At 38.1% G+C, this 13,191-nt stretch overlaps 1 protein-coding gene across 19 annotated transcripts in view; it reads right to left on the reverse strand.

Moving 5' to 3' along the window:
• Positions 1-13,191, reverse strand: part of SVIL (supervillin) — a 134,485-nt gene that overhangs the window by 30,137 nt on the left and 91,157 nt on the right. For 11 of the 19 annotated variants that reach the window (XM_032100675.1, XM_032100684.1, XM_032100604.1 and 8 more), the window contains 7 exons: positions 12,917-12,978; positions 12,406-12,545; positions 11,551-11,646; positions 10,054-10,306; positions 8,544-8,567; positions 7,060-7,531; positions 5,272-5,491 (listed from right to left, as the gene is read on the reverse strand). In XM_032100675.1, the coding sequence (XP_031956566.1) occupies positions 5,272-5,491; positions 7,060-7,531; positions 8,544-8,567; positions 10,054-10,306; positions 11,551-11,646; positions 12,406-12,545; positions 12,917-12,978 (1,267 nt within the window). Of the gene's footprint in view, positions 1-5,271; positions 5,492-6,975; positions 7,532-8,543; positions 8,568-10,053; positions 10,307-11,550; positions 11,647-12,405; positions 12,546-12,916; positions 12,979-13,191 lie in introns of all 19 variants that reach the window. The other 8 variants (XM_032100646.1, XM_032100749.1, XM_032100721.1 and 5 more) reach the window with 4 other exon arrangements.

A 13,191-nucleotide genomic window follows, 5' to 3' on the forward strand; every position in this document is an offset into this window, starting at 1 on the left:
CATGCCATTAGGTAGCTTTAAACACTGTACTTCCCATTATCCTCAAAAGATAACCCTATTGTTTCACTAATGCTGCATTCAAGATAATTTGAAATTAGGTTTTCTAGCATTAACTACAGTTATTTACATTTCATACACATACACAAGGCTCACAAATGAACATCAATCCTTAACTGCACATGTTGAATGGGAATCATCTGTCAAAACACAGACATCTAGACCTGAAACAGACACTCCAGCTAATTTGTATAATCAGTGGAAATTGCCAATACAGTCAAGGGAGACCAAGGTACAACGCAGATTGTCCTAAAGTAGATGTATAAAAAGGTTAGATTAATAACTGCTTTTTTCCCCTCCATTCTGTTGCTAAGGCACAGCAAGTGACTACCTTGGCTATGGATACTTATCCTGTAGATATCCGAAGTTAAGAATATGTATCCTACCTTTGGTCTTCATTGTACTAATTAAAAAATAATTTAAAAATTATTTTCTTTAAAGCCCAAGAAGAAAGAGGTCTGTTCAGCAGGCACACACCAATTATGTCTCATCAGGCACATCAAAGGACAACTCTGCAGTTACTGCTTTCACTACAACTCCAGGGGCTGAGGTTACTTATCAGACTCCCTGGGATCACTTAGCCCAGGCATTGCTGTGACACAAATCAGCAGCACCAATGCACTAATAACTTGGTGCTAACTACCCTACAGTTGTGAAATTTATCAGCAAGACTCAACTTGTTTAAAGGAGGTCTTATATGTAAAGTGTGGATTACCATTCATTTCAGTAAGTGGGATCTTTTCAAAGCACTGTTTCCTAATCTTGAGCAAAATTCTGACTATAGCACAAAGGGACACTGACTGGCTTCAGTGGGGAAAACATGTAGATTCACTTTGCTAGAATTGTCCATACAAACCCTGAGGTGACTAGTTTTGGGGATAGGGAAAGTCAGTCAGGAACAGGAGGTCTATACAGGCATGATGATCTTCAGTTCACCTTCTTCAGAAATGAATATTTGTATGAGTTTTCTGCCCTTCAAAAATCACTCTTAGTAATCCATAAAATGTGTATCTGCAGCACCTGTGCAAGCAGTTGCATTGATCTACTAAATAATTTTTATTTTAGTTGAATTAAGTCTTACTACATACCTTTCTCAAATCTACAGCATTTCAGTAAGAATTATACAAAACCCTTAACCCTATTAATATTTGAACAGGTTCAGTAGTTAAACCTACTCTGACCACAAGATACAGAAATTATTTTTCAGACATGTGATTACTGTCACCCTCACAGCAAGTCTTGTCTGAAAACTCTGAGGAGAAGGAAAGGGTAGAACCAAAGAGGTCTAGCCAGAAGCCAAGTTTCAGGCAGCTGCTTCTTGCAAAAATCAAGGGAGTGCAACCATGCTACTGACCTATTTGGGGATGATCAATTGGGCCTAAGGCAGTCATTTGAGAAAAACTAAGAATGCAGAAAACAGTAAATCTACAGAATACAATGGCAGTAAGAATGTTAGTATTCAAGAAAGCAGTTATTTCCTCTCTTCCTGCCCAGGCAGGCAGTGCTGGCAGGCTTCACATTGCCTGGTTGCTTCATACCTCACAGCACAGGATGAGTAGGGGTGAGAAGGACTCACAATAAGGAGCTGAGGTCATGGTCATTGTTTCCAGAAAGGACACAAGATTTCACTGCCCAGAACTAATCTTCTGGAGTGCATCCATGCATGTGTGAAACTGTGGAGGAGACCAAGATGGGACTGAATTGCCACCATGCAATGAATTATCTTCAGTAGCTATGTTCTCTCAAGTCAGTTTTGCTTAGAAATGATCTGTGATAATTGAAGCTGGAAGGCATATTGGTCAGCTTTGGTCTAAGTTGGGTTTGTTTTTAAAATTGTCTACAGCTGCTCAGCATAGCAGGCAGGGGAAAAAAGTTGGGTTTTTTTTTAAGCTAACATTACTGCAGGGTATTTGCCCTAGACCTTTGACCCAAACAGCCTGCTTGATCACGGAGAGAAAAATCTGTAACTCTGAGAATACTTCTGTGTCTTTGGAGACTTTGTTTTCTTCTCTGCCATAAGGATGGATTCATACCAGCCCTCCGATCTTCACTGGTATGTGCAATGGAACAACTCACTCCTACAAGTGAGAACACACATTTGTCTGTTTTGAGCAATGAAATCACCACTTTAAAGAAATATGTATGCTCTTTATGCCAATAAAAACTTCACTGCTGGGTAAAACCTAAAGCCACGCATTTCTTTCGGACAATGGAAGTGGCAATAAAGTCAGACTTCCCTGACTCAGCAACAATTTTATGGAGGACACCCTTTTGTATGAATAAAGATGCAAGAACTACTGAACTGGTTCCTAAAAGCAAGCCCACCAGCTCAGCAGTAGACAGCAGTTGATTCATTGGAAAGTCTTAGAAAATAAGGCAAATATTAGGTCTAACCCTTAGATTTGTTTAAGGTCTGCTGCTTACTAGTTTCATTGCATACCTCTAGTTTTCGGCTTTTATAAATAATGAATATTCATTCAGTAATCACTTTTACAGTTTAGTCATACTGCTTTTGCCTCTAAAAGTTCCTTTTCCAATCTGAAGAAAATAAGTTTTACTCTTTTCTTGAAAGAAAAAAGCTTTTAGTATGTTTGCCCATCTTTGACAGCTTGCTCTGCATCCTTCTTTCACTTGCTACTGAGATCAGTGACATCAAGATAGAATGAGCCTCACCCCAGAGGTGTCAGGGTGGCCTCAAGGCAAAAGCTTTCAGAGCTGAAGGCTAAATGCTGGGTAGTGAATACTAAAGGGGAACAGAAACAAGATCTGAACAATGGTTTTGCTTAAACAAAGAGAGTTGCATGAAAGGCCTTGGTAAAAATCCTGGCAAAAAATGTCCAAAATGGCACATCTTTCTTCTGTGGCAGGATTTTAGTATCTTAGCTGCTGGTCTTCTCCTTGAGATAGAATAAACTGGACACAGGCTTGGTTTTCATGTGTACTCCATTGGCTGCACTTGACCAGTTCTGTTTTAGATAAATCACAAATCCTGGAGGGCAATATGAAATACAGAACTACAGAAAGGAAGCTGACTGTTAAAAGAGTGCATAGCTTCAATACAGTGGGGACCAGACTGCATAAGAAAGTATTGCTCAGGAATTCATACATCAAAAAAGGTTGAAAACTAAGTTTAGGCTAGATTTTTCCTGAGAAGGCGAGAATGATGGTAAGACATTCACCAGAAATTAATCATCTGTAGCTTTTTTAAGTGGTGATCATGGCATGCACCTGACTTCTACAGCAGAGCGGACAGGATGGCCTTTGGTCTCCATAAATGCACAAGGAGAGGAGAAGAAAGTATAGGTGTCTTTCCTCCTTAAAAAATCATGATTTTCATTCTTCCATATAATATAGGTAATTCTGAAAATACCAGCCACACACTCACTCTACAAGGATAATATTAGTTCAGTAAAGCAAGTCTTTGTGGAAAATCACTTTCATCCAGACCAGAATTCATGCATCCTGCCCAAATACAAATTGCATGTGTGGAAAAGTTGTTCTTCCATAAGGTGAAAGAATGTCTGACACAGCCAGAAAAATCCACTGGATGGGAAGATGAAGTTAGTGAATGTAAAAGGGAAAAAAAAATCAAAGTGTAATAGTTAATCTTTAGCAGAAATGTTCTTTGATGTTTATGAATACTTGGCACTGACTACAGCCAAGCAAAAGAAACTTACTGGTTGCAGTCTTTTAATTCTGGGACAAGAAGTAGACTACTCTGGTATTTTGGAAGGCTAAAACATTTTGATAGCAGCTCAGTCATTTACAGATGTTTGTGGAATCAGGGTATACAAATTCCTGACAAGACAGCAGTTATTTTCTTTTGTCAGCTCTGGGACTGAGTAGACAGTCTTGGAGTCCTAACAAAAGTGATTCCTGATTTGTGTGACTGACAGGCTTCAGTTCCTCATCAGACCAACTCAGCTGAGGCATTAAAGTTAGGACTGAAACAGCTGCTAAAACTTGGATCTTCCCTTCCCTCCTACCTCTTTCTCCCCACCAGGATCAGGGATGGTAGATCATTTATCGCCTATAAACCAGAAGTTACTGGTCTTAAACCTTATCTGCCAAGACAATTTACATTTACAGGAGGGGGATGGGGAAGGGATGAAAGTTGCTTTAAACAAAACAACAGGAAACTGAAAAAGGTAAGTACATCCTTCAGAAGGGCACTAAGACTACACAGCTACTGCAGCTGCCCCTGCACCACCTTGTGTAAGGGGGATGACAGGGAGTGGGAATGCTCTATTGATAAGAATAACTCACGTGCCTCCTAGAAACACACGCATTTAAGAAGCAAACTTTGGAATCATGTTTAAAAGAAAAAAAAAGGTTCAGAATGCCTAATATCACACTCCCCTCAGAAAGTGAGGGAATACTTTTACACAGTGAAAGTTTAATCAGGCAGCTATTTTCATTTATTGATTTTGCTTTCACTGCAGAAAAACTGAAGTAAAAATAGGCCAAATAATCGTAATTCTACTCACTGGACTGCTACCAGTTTGGGACTGAGTTTATACTCCTAAGGTTGTAACTAAATTAGAAAAACTTTTACAAGTACTACAGCAGCTATTGGCACTTCAACCCTGAACTCATACTCTCTGCACAAGTGCAGGACTTAACGTTTTGTTTCAGATCAGAATGATCTTGGGATGGAAAAAGTATTTCTAGTACTCCAATAAACCTGTCCAACTTACTATCCTTTTAAAATCCCTACAGTAAGTTCTGAGAAGTGGCAACCATGAAGTAGGGGGGGCAAGATCGTCCCTATTTGTGACTTCCTCTACTCAGCTTATTTAAGGAACTCCTGTAGACCAACAAAAAATGGTTACTAAAATAAACCAGAATCCCATTATACCTGTTGTAACTGAAAGCAGAATCTGGAGAAGTATATTGAGTATATGAGTATAAAGGTAATTAGAACATGTATTTTTTACAACTTTAATTTTCTGAAATACTCATTGATTATTCAGGTGGCTCTTTCAAAATCAGGTTATTATGTTCTCTTGAATGGTAATTCTCATTCACCATCATCTGCTTTATAAGCATGTCAGGCAGATTAGCTGCATGTTTCTACTGTTAGTAACAATAAAGCCTAATAATCACTACTTAGCTTTTTCAGAAACAGTTTTAAAGCTTCTTTTTATACCATCATCAATATAATAACTGTATTTATAGGGATCACTAAAAAAAAAGAAGGAGAAATTTAAGTACCTTTCCTTAATTGACATAGTTTTGCTGGAATTATCAAGGACATCCTCAGCTGTTTGTGCTTTGCTCTCTCCCATGGAAAACATCTCACAGGAATTCTTATAAAATTTGCCTTCCAATTGTTCAGAGAGCTCCTGCAGTCTACAGGATGCTGCAGCTGCAGTTTGTGAAACTGTCCTCATGGCTGATGTGCTGGTGAGTTCAGAAGAAGGCTCAGCATGGTCTGCCATTCAAAAGAGAAGTGCTGAATTAGTTCTGTTCTCAAAGACACTTTACATTGCTAACACTGAAGAAGCAAATCTGTGTTTTAAACATTCACATCATATACTATTCTAACAGGGAAAAACTTCAGGCTGAGCTAGAGTACAAAGATTAGTTGTGCAGTATTACTTGCTGCTGGGACTAGCCATTTGACTGATGTTCACATGAAGCCACAGAATATCATGTTCAATACACAATTCTGAACTTCACATGGAAGAGGCACAAACTGCTGCTCCCATCATCACAGCAACAGGAAAACAGACAGATGAAAGTGACAGGGAACAAAGAGCAGGGGAAGAGAAGCAGACAAAATTTAAACAAGAAATTTACTATTTGGTAAAGCAGTTTAATGCTTGAATAGCATCCTAGGAAGACATTTAATAGCTTAATAGAGGTATTATTTTCTAGGGGTGTGTTGGGGGCTTTTGGGTTTGTTTTTTCAAGCAGCAATTAAACCACAGGAAAAACTGCCTTGATGAAAGATAAATGCACCATTACAGATATCCTTAAAGAAATATAAGCGATCTTCATTTTTATTTTTGAAATTTTATAAACACAACACCCCTCTGATACATGACTGCTCCTATTACATCCCAGTCTCCATGTCTTCTGCAGTCATCAAAGCCCAATTAGATAGAATGGATACTGCTTTAGAGGAATACAGGCAGAACTGTACCTTCCTCTCTATGCCTGTGTGAAGACCATTAAATTCAGAATAAATTAACTTCACAGGATGAACACAAAAATGCTTTTATTGCTACAGGGTACTGTGATCCTGTTACCCATCAAAATAAAACAGAAAAGTAATACAACATCTGTCTTGGGGGGGCTTCTAATTCAATAGAATAGAAGGACTTTTGCAATGACCAAATTCACTGTTTATTTCCAAAGTACTTTATTTAAAGATGGGCAAGTTTATTTATTAAGTTTAAATTATGCTGTGCATATAAAAATGTAATTGCTCTGAGAATTTATTGGTTTTTATTTCATCACCACATTAAGGAGAAAATAATATTAGTTTTGCAAAATTAATTATCTGAAAATTATCCACTACTAGTTATGTATGCACATACGTAGGTAATTCAGAACTATGTATGCACAACAAGGCAAAAATTAAGGGCAGATAACTGACCCAGAGCAGCAAGTTTAGTTTGTTCAGAATTTTGGAGAGCAGGGGCAAGGGCAAAAAAAGGAGAGAATAAATCTTAGCTTCAGCATATAATACCACTTCTTTCAAAGGAAATAAATCTGAATAAAACTGAGCCATCTTTAAAGACTGAAAAAATTGAAAGAATAAAAAATACAATATATTTGTAAAACTTAATACTTCCCAGATATTTCTCTACTTCTAAGCAGTGTTAGAAAAAGAAAACATAACCATCCTTGATAAAGCTTGAAGCACCATTTGCTGAATGAGACCACACCAACAGCAAGTAATTACCACACCTCTTTGCCAAGTCTTGCTTTTCATAACACTTTCCGAATCCATCTTTTCTTCAAAGGACTGGCCTTTTTTGACTTCCCATTTACCTTGCATGCCAGTATCAATTTCCTTCTGTTCAAGAGGCTGAAAAAGTGCTTGTGAACTAAACAGCTCCAAGCTGCCCTTCCTCAGGAAGCTGTATGCTGTCTCTTTATGGTGGCCTCCTGTTTTTTCAGGAACAGGATGTGTGGTTTCTTCCTCAAAGGAGCTGTACTTTTTAATTTCATTAGTTTCATGCGCTAGAAACCTCTTTCTTTCTTCTTCATGTTTCTTTGATGCTCTTCTGCTTTCTAGTCCTTCCACTGAGGGATGCCACTGTTCTGACTTCTGAGTGCGTTTTCCTGATGAGTCCAAGTTTTCTGCTGCAGGGTGGAACCTCGTGGCAGCACTCACACTTCCATCAGTCCCTGGCTTCCCGGGCAGGTCCCCGTACAGCGGAGCAAGGGCAGAGGCCATCGCTGAAATCGATGTTGCAACTGCAGTTGACAGGGGAGCGATCTTTCCACTTTCATTTTGTACCTACGAAGAAAAAAAATGAAAAAACAAACCCAAAAAACCCAAATAGGACTTACAAGCTCTGAAATTACCAATTCCAAAAACCAGTCAAATCCCATCAGTCCTTCAAAGGTATGTTTTCATGTAAATATTGTACTCTATCACTATAGACTAGAAACAGATAAGGAAAACAACAATGCCCCTGTAATTTGTCTGCAGATGGGTTATTCCACCAAAGGTAAAAACAACTGCACGTGAACAGCAACATCTTTAGTAACAAGGGGTGTGTGGGGAACATGCAACACGCTGTGTCAGGGCTCAGGACCTGCAGCGTTGGGGGAAGGCATTAGTTCAGCTTCCAGAAGCTGGATGACATGCGATGTGCCCACCAGGCTCATCAACTCTGCATCTCACCAGGACACATCAGCTTTGGCACAGCTCTGCAGCTCCCAGCCCTGGTGCCCGCTCAGCGCCAGGGAGAGACTGTTCCGTGCTGTCCTAACCCAGGGCAGACATTCCTGATGCTCCTGCCACACAAATCACCTTCACGCAGGACTTTTTCAAATATAAACATTGCCTGTCATGAGCAAAGTATTTGAGCCTAAGAAGCATATTAAAAATATTTCCAAATTTGTTTTGCCAGTCCCCACGGTGGAACAATTATCTTTTCTACTCTTCTAAAATAATAATTTTGTAAAATTTTCCTAGATACAGTTAAGATGCTTTTTTTTTTTCTGAAATGCAGAGCTTTCCTTCTCCAAAGGAGACAAAGGCTATGAAAGAGAGTGACAAATATGCCTCATACACATCTGGAGAGGGTTTTTTTTTGATGTTTTCTTAAACTGCAGAGCTAGTGAACAGTGTGCAAAAGAATGGACAAGATCACACCAGTAGGAGGAAATCAGCTCAGAACTTAAAATGCGCATGCAGGTTCCATAAAACTTTGACAACACAGTCATTCATTAAACAAACTGGAAAGCAGAGCAAAGACTATGTTAGCCCAAGGATTCTAAAGCAAGATTAAGAAAATAGTTACCAGTTTATTTTTTTTCCATTGCATCTATCAGAATTAGAAATTTAGAGGAGATTAGAAAAGTGAATTCCGTTTTAATGACAAGATATTTACATTTTCAAATGTGCATTTTGGGAATATAACCTCTAGTTATCTATTTTGATAGCTCTCTTTTGGTTCTTCCCAGAAAAACCATACCTGCATCTCAAAAGCCCCCAATACTCCAAATGAACAGTTCACTATAGAAAGTCTTTTTGAAGATACACTCCCATTGAGCTTGTTTCAGAGTCAACTCTGATTTCATTTGCTAGGTTCAGAAAGAGATGACACAACATGCTTCCTCTGATTTTCCTTGCTTGAAAAGCGTGTTTGCTCTCGAAGTCTCACAAAGTAATGCGATTGTCACTTCTTCCCCATCTGCTTCAGCCCTTTTCTGTTCATAACCTTCCCGGCCCCCAAACAAGTTAGTGACACAATCATTAAAGAGGCCAGGCTGTGACAGTGATTGGCACATGGAAAGTGGATGGAAAAAGGACTATGTAAGGTCTGGAAATCTTGCTTAAATAAATCTGTCAAGCATTTATTATTACTTCGTGTGTAAGTGAAGTAGGCATAAAGTACAATTATAATCTGTAGAGCTTTGCACCAATGTGTTTAGAGAAACCCTGCTTTCTCACTGTTCTGTTACTATAAAATACGTAAAATGTATAATCATGAAAGAAATACATAGAAAGAAAAGGGTAGGAACTTTCTAACACTCAAATTTATCCAAACCCCTAGAAATATGACATGCATAGGAGTTGTGCTTCACTGTTAAAGTGACTTCTTTTAAAGCTGTAATGCGAAGGGACTGCTGCTTCTGCTATTGTGAACAGCTCTAAAAGACCACTTTGGGGCCACCTCATGCTCAGGCTTCACTAAAAAGGCATTCCTTTGCAGTTCCAATTAGATGAAGTATTCCAGAACAGGAAGCCAAATTTCACTGCACACATTAAATAATTTCTCTTTGACTTCCTGAATTTCAAAAGTATTTCTGCTTTTAGGGGAAAAAAATACAGATAAAAATCAATGCCTCCTCCCAGAGGAAAATGACAGAATATGTCCTAACTAATAACAGAAATATATTGTGCTTTCAGGAAAGAGCCTGAAAATTGCACATGACAAAGCTTCAAAATTTGCTGAAAATACACCTAAAGCAAAATGATGCATGTCAGTTTTTACCTCTTTGATCAGGAATTTACTTTTAGAAGACCTGTAATACTCTAGTGGAAATGACAGACACTGTGAAAGGTACAACTTGCACCAGGCAGGAAGTCGATATACTCATGAATTACTTAAAAAAAGAAGAAAACCATACCAAAAAATTTGAACGCTTTAGGGAATGTTGTTCCTCAATGTCAGAAGGCTGCTTCCTCACAAACTTTCTCCTCTGTCTGTAGCTCAGAGCAAAGGAAAGGCCAGCCTTTATGGTATCTTACACTGAAGCTGTTTTCTCCAATAAAAAGAAATGCAGAACAGTTATGATGGCACTTACCTGCTCAACCTCTCCAAGAGTGACTGGCTGGGTCTGGTAACGAGCATTCATTCTCCTGTGCCTCAGATCTCCCCGATTCCTTGTGGAGATGGCCCTGGACACTGGCTGAGACAGTTTGTTAAACAAAGCCATCTTTTCTGCCAAGCTTAAGGTGGAAGAATCTGGTTCCTCAGACTGATCTTGCCCCATCGCCTCTTTGGCTGCTCTTATCTCCTCTTTAGCTAAAATTTTTTGGTGTGCTGATGCCTGCAAGCTGAAGAAGCAGAACTGGAAATTAGTTTTGAAGAAGCCATTGTGCAGCTTTAAAATCTCAACCTGATAGAAGCAGAAGATCTGCACGTGAAGCACAATAGCCAATGTAATATAGCAGCCTGAGTGGGTATGCAGTGGTTCAACATTGGCATGATGAATTCTAATTTGACAGCTGAAGATTTAAAAAAAAGTTACATTTTCATTCATGAATTCATTTGATTAGGGCACAATGTTTTTTTAAAAGGGAATTCAAGATTGAAGAGAGATTTTACAGACAATCTCTTTATACAGAGTACAGAGCTATGGAGAGACATTTAGGATACCTGCTGTAGAACATACACAGGTCCTACAGTACAATTTATATAAAGCTCAATTTTTTTGAAAGCAATTTGTGGACCACATATGATAAAGACATTTAAAAGACAGACTTAAACTCCAAGTTAGTGCTGCTTTTAAGTTAGAATAAATTGCAATGCCTCTTATAATCTGAAGTGGAACAGAATTCAGACTGTCTTTTGTTTTGAATTATCTGGGATAAATCAACAACAAAAAATAGTTTTGAAACACAGTCCATTGATTTTGAAGATTGTTTGACCAATGCTGAAGGCAGACATATTAATTCATAAAAGCTGTAACTGCATTTGTCTCTACAATAATGTATTTTATTCACCTTTACAATAAAAGATTTTATTGTTCAACTTCTTCCACATTTACGGAATTAGTAGTATTCTCTAATTATTCTTTTTTCTGTCATGGTCTCTGCTAAAATTCTTTCATTCAGAACGAGCAAACAGTATTCTGCAACTTTCCTATAGGTGGTGCAATTTCTTATATTTCCTTTAATTTTGCAAGCTAAAAAAATATATATGTAGAGACAGACAAAGGACATGTACTCCTTGTGAAATCAAGCACTCAGCTGCGCTATTTTCATCTTAGGATGATACTACCATACAAAACAAATTACAAGAGCAAAGAGGGTTCTGCTAGGTTTGCTCACATGCAAATTAATTTCTTTCACAAGAAGAATATGCTTCTACAATAGGTAAGTGTGGTTAGAAGGGTCCTGACAAAAAAAAAGCTGCATTGCTTTATCATGCAAACATAAATGAAGTTGACGAATGTTTTAAATATTCTTGAAACAAGTATTGACTTGACACATTGAAAAGGCATTCAAGGCTTTAAAGATGCATCTGCTATTGAGGAATCTTGTGCTCCATGTAACATGCATGTTTACCCCCCCAGTACCTGGTAGGTTGTACAGTGCTCTTAACTACAGTGGGACTAGGTACTCTTGTCACTACTGTGTGGGTATTCACAGAACGTGAAGCAGGGGTAGTTTCACTTTAAAGAATTGCCAAGGAGGGAAAATTCACAGGGAGAGAGAAGAAAAAAGCATTAAGAAAAGCAATACATTAAGTGTTAACTACAGAAAAGACCAAACCAAACCAAAACAGAAAAAAAAAACCAAACAGCAATGATTTTCAATTAACTGAGTTATCTGCTGTAACATTTGCAAAATAATTCCAAATACTTTGAAAGAACTAAAAATCCTAGAGGACCAAACAGGCTGTCTCTTGAAGTTATTCATAACCCATAAAGTAAGCTACCTTTCAGCTGACCATTAGGTGAACATTCATTCACCTTTGTTTAATTTCCCCCCAAAATTATTTTACCTTTTTCAGGAAAATGTCATGTTATATGAGCAGAGTGCAAGAAAAGCATTTCCAAAAAGCACCTTTGAGATTTCAGAGCATAAAAGGTTTTCCCCAATACATACACACTCCATAAGAAATCGTGCAGATTTCCCTCAGCACAAACTATCCTTTTCATTTGAGTTATGAAACAATGCTATGATTAATCTCATTTACCTAATCCACAGGTTCCTAAACTTCCTGCCAAATTACAGTTCATACAAGTTAGGCTTTACTAGTCCCTCTACATTTAAAAATTAATTCCAATATAGCTTTCCCTGTGGCTCTCAAGGCCTTTAGCAATAAATGTTTTCCTTGCTACAAAGTTATAAGCACCACAGATATGGAGCTTATTCCCAGATTTGAAAGCAGCAGCTGGAGTTAGAGCCAACACATGCACAAGACTTACGTCGCTGCGATGACCACCTCCTCACTGGTAATGGGCTGTGTGTGAGACCTGTCCTGCAAACGCCGCAGCCTTCTCTCCACTGCCGAACTTCTTGAAGGTGGTTTGGGAATATTTTTCATTTCCAATGATTTTTCCATTTCCTAAGAGGACATATGTCATAATTAAAACTACGGAAGAAAAGTTCTGAAGCAATACTTTCTTCTTAGCTTTCCTGAATGTAGAGCAGTGAAGTTCCCAAATGCCCACCTCTGAATTAGAAGCAGATGCAATTTCACAGTATGCACCACAGAGTTAAAACTAACTACACACTTCTCTCTAAATGACATTCTTAAAGAAGGCTTTAGAGCAACAGGTCTACTGTGTAGGTAGGGAATGAAGCAAAAAACAAAATTTATGTAGCTTGGACTTGGTTAACTGCATTATAGTTCATTCTAATACAATTTGGGTTCCTTCAGCATCTTGTATATGAAATGTTTAATTCAGCTTTCTATTTAGAAAATGTAATACTCACTCTAAAAAGCAGTCTTTTTGCAGCTACGCTTAGTTTGGCTCGATCATCCAATTTTTCTTCATCTACACGAAGGGGGAAAAAAAGGAGGCTGAACATAATGAATCAAGCTCATATTAAGAGTAATGTTTTTTTTAAAATGAATGATTACAAATCAGCAAATAAGCTGGCTGTTCCTCACATTTAACAAAAAACTTACTGTGAACCCAGTTGTGTAAACTTGACTTGTTTTTACATGTATTGCATCAAATGAAAATTCTTGACATGATTTGCAAACA

This window comes from Corvus moneduloides, chromosome 1 (assembly GCF_009650955.1).
Source record: "Corvus moneduloides isolate bCorMon1 chromosome 1, bCorMon1.pri, whole genome shotgun sequence".
Classification (NCBI taxonomy): Eukaryota; Metazoa; Chordata; class Aves; order Passeriformes; family Corvidae; genus Corvus; species Corvus moneduloides.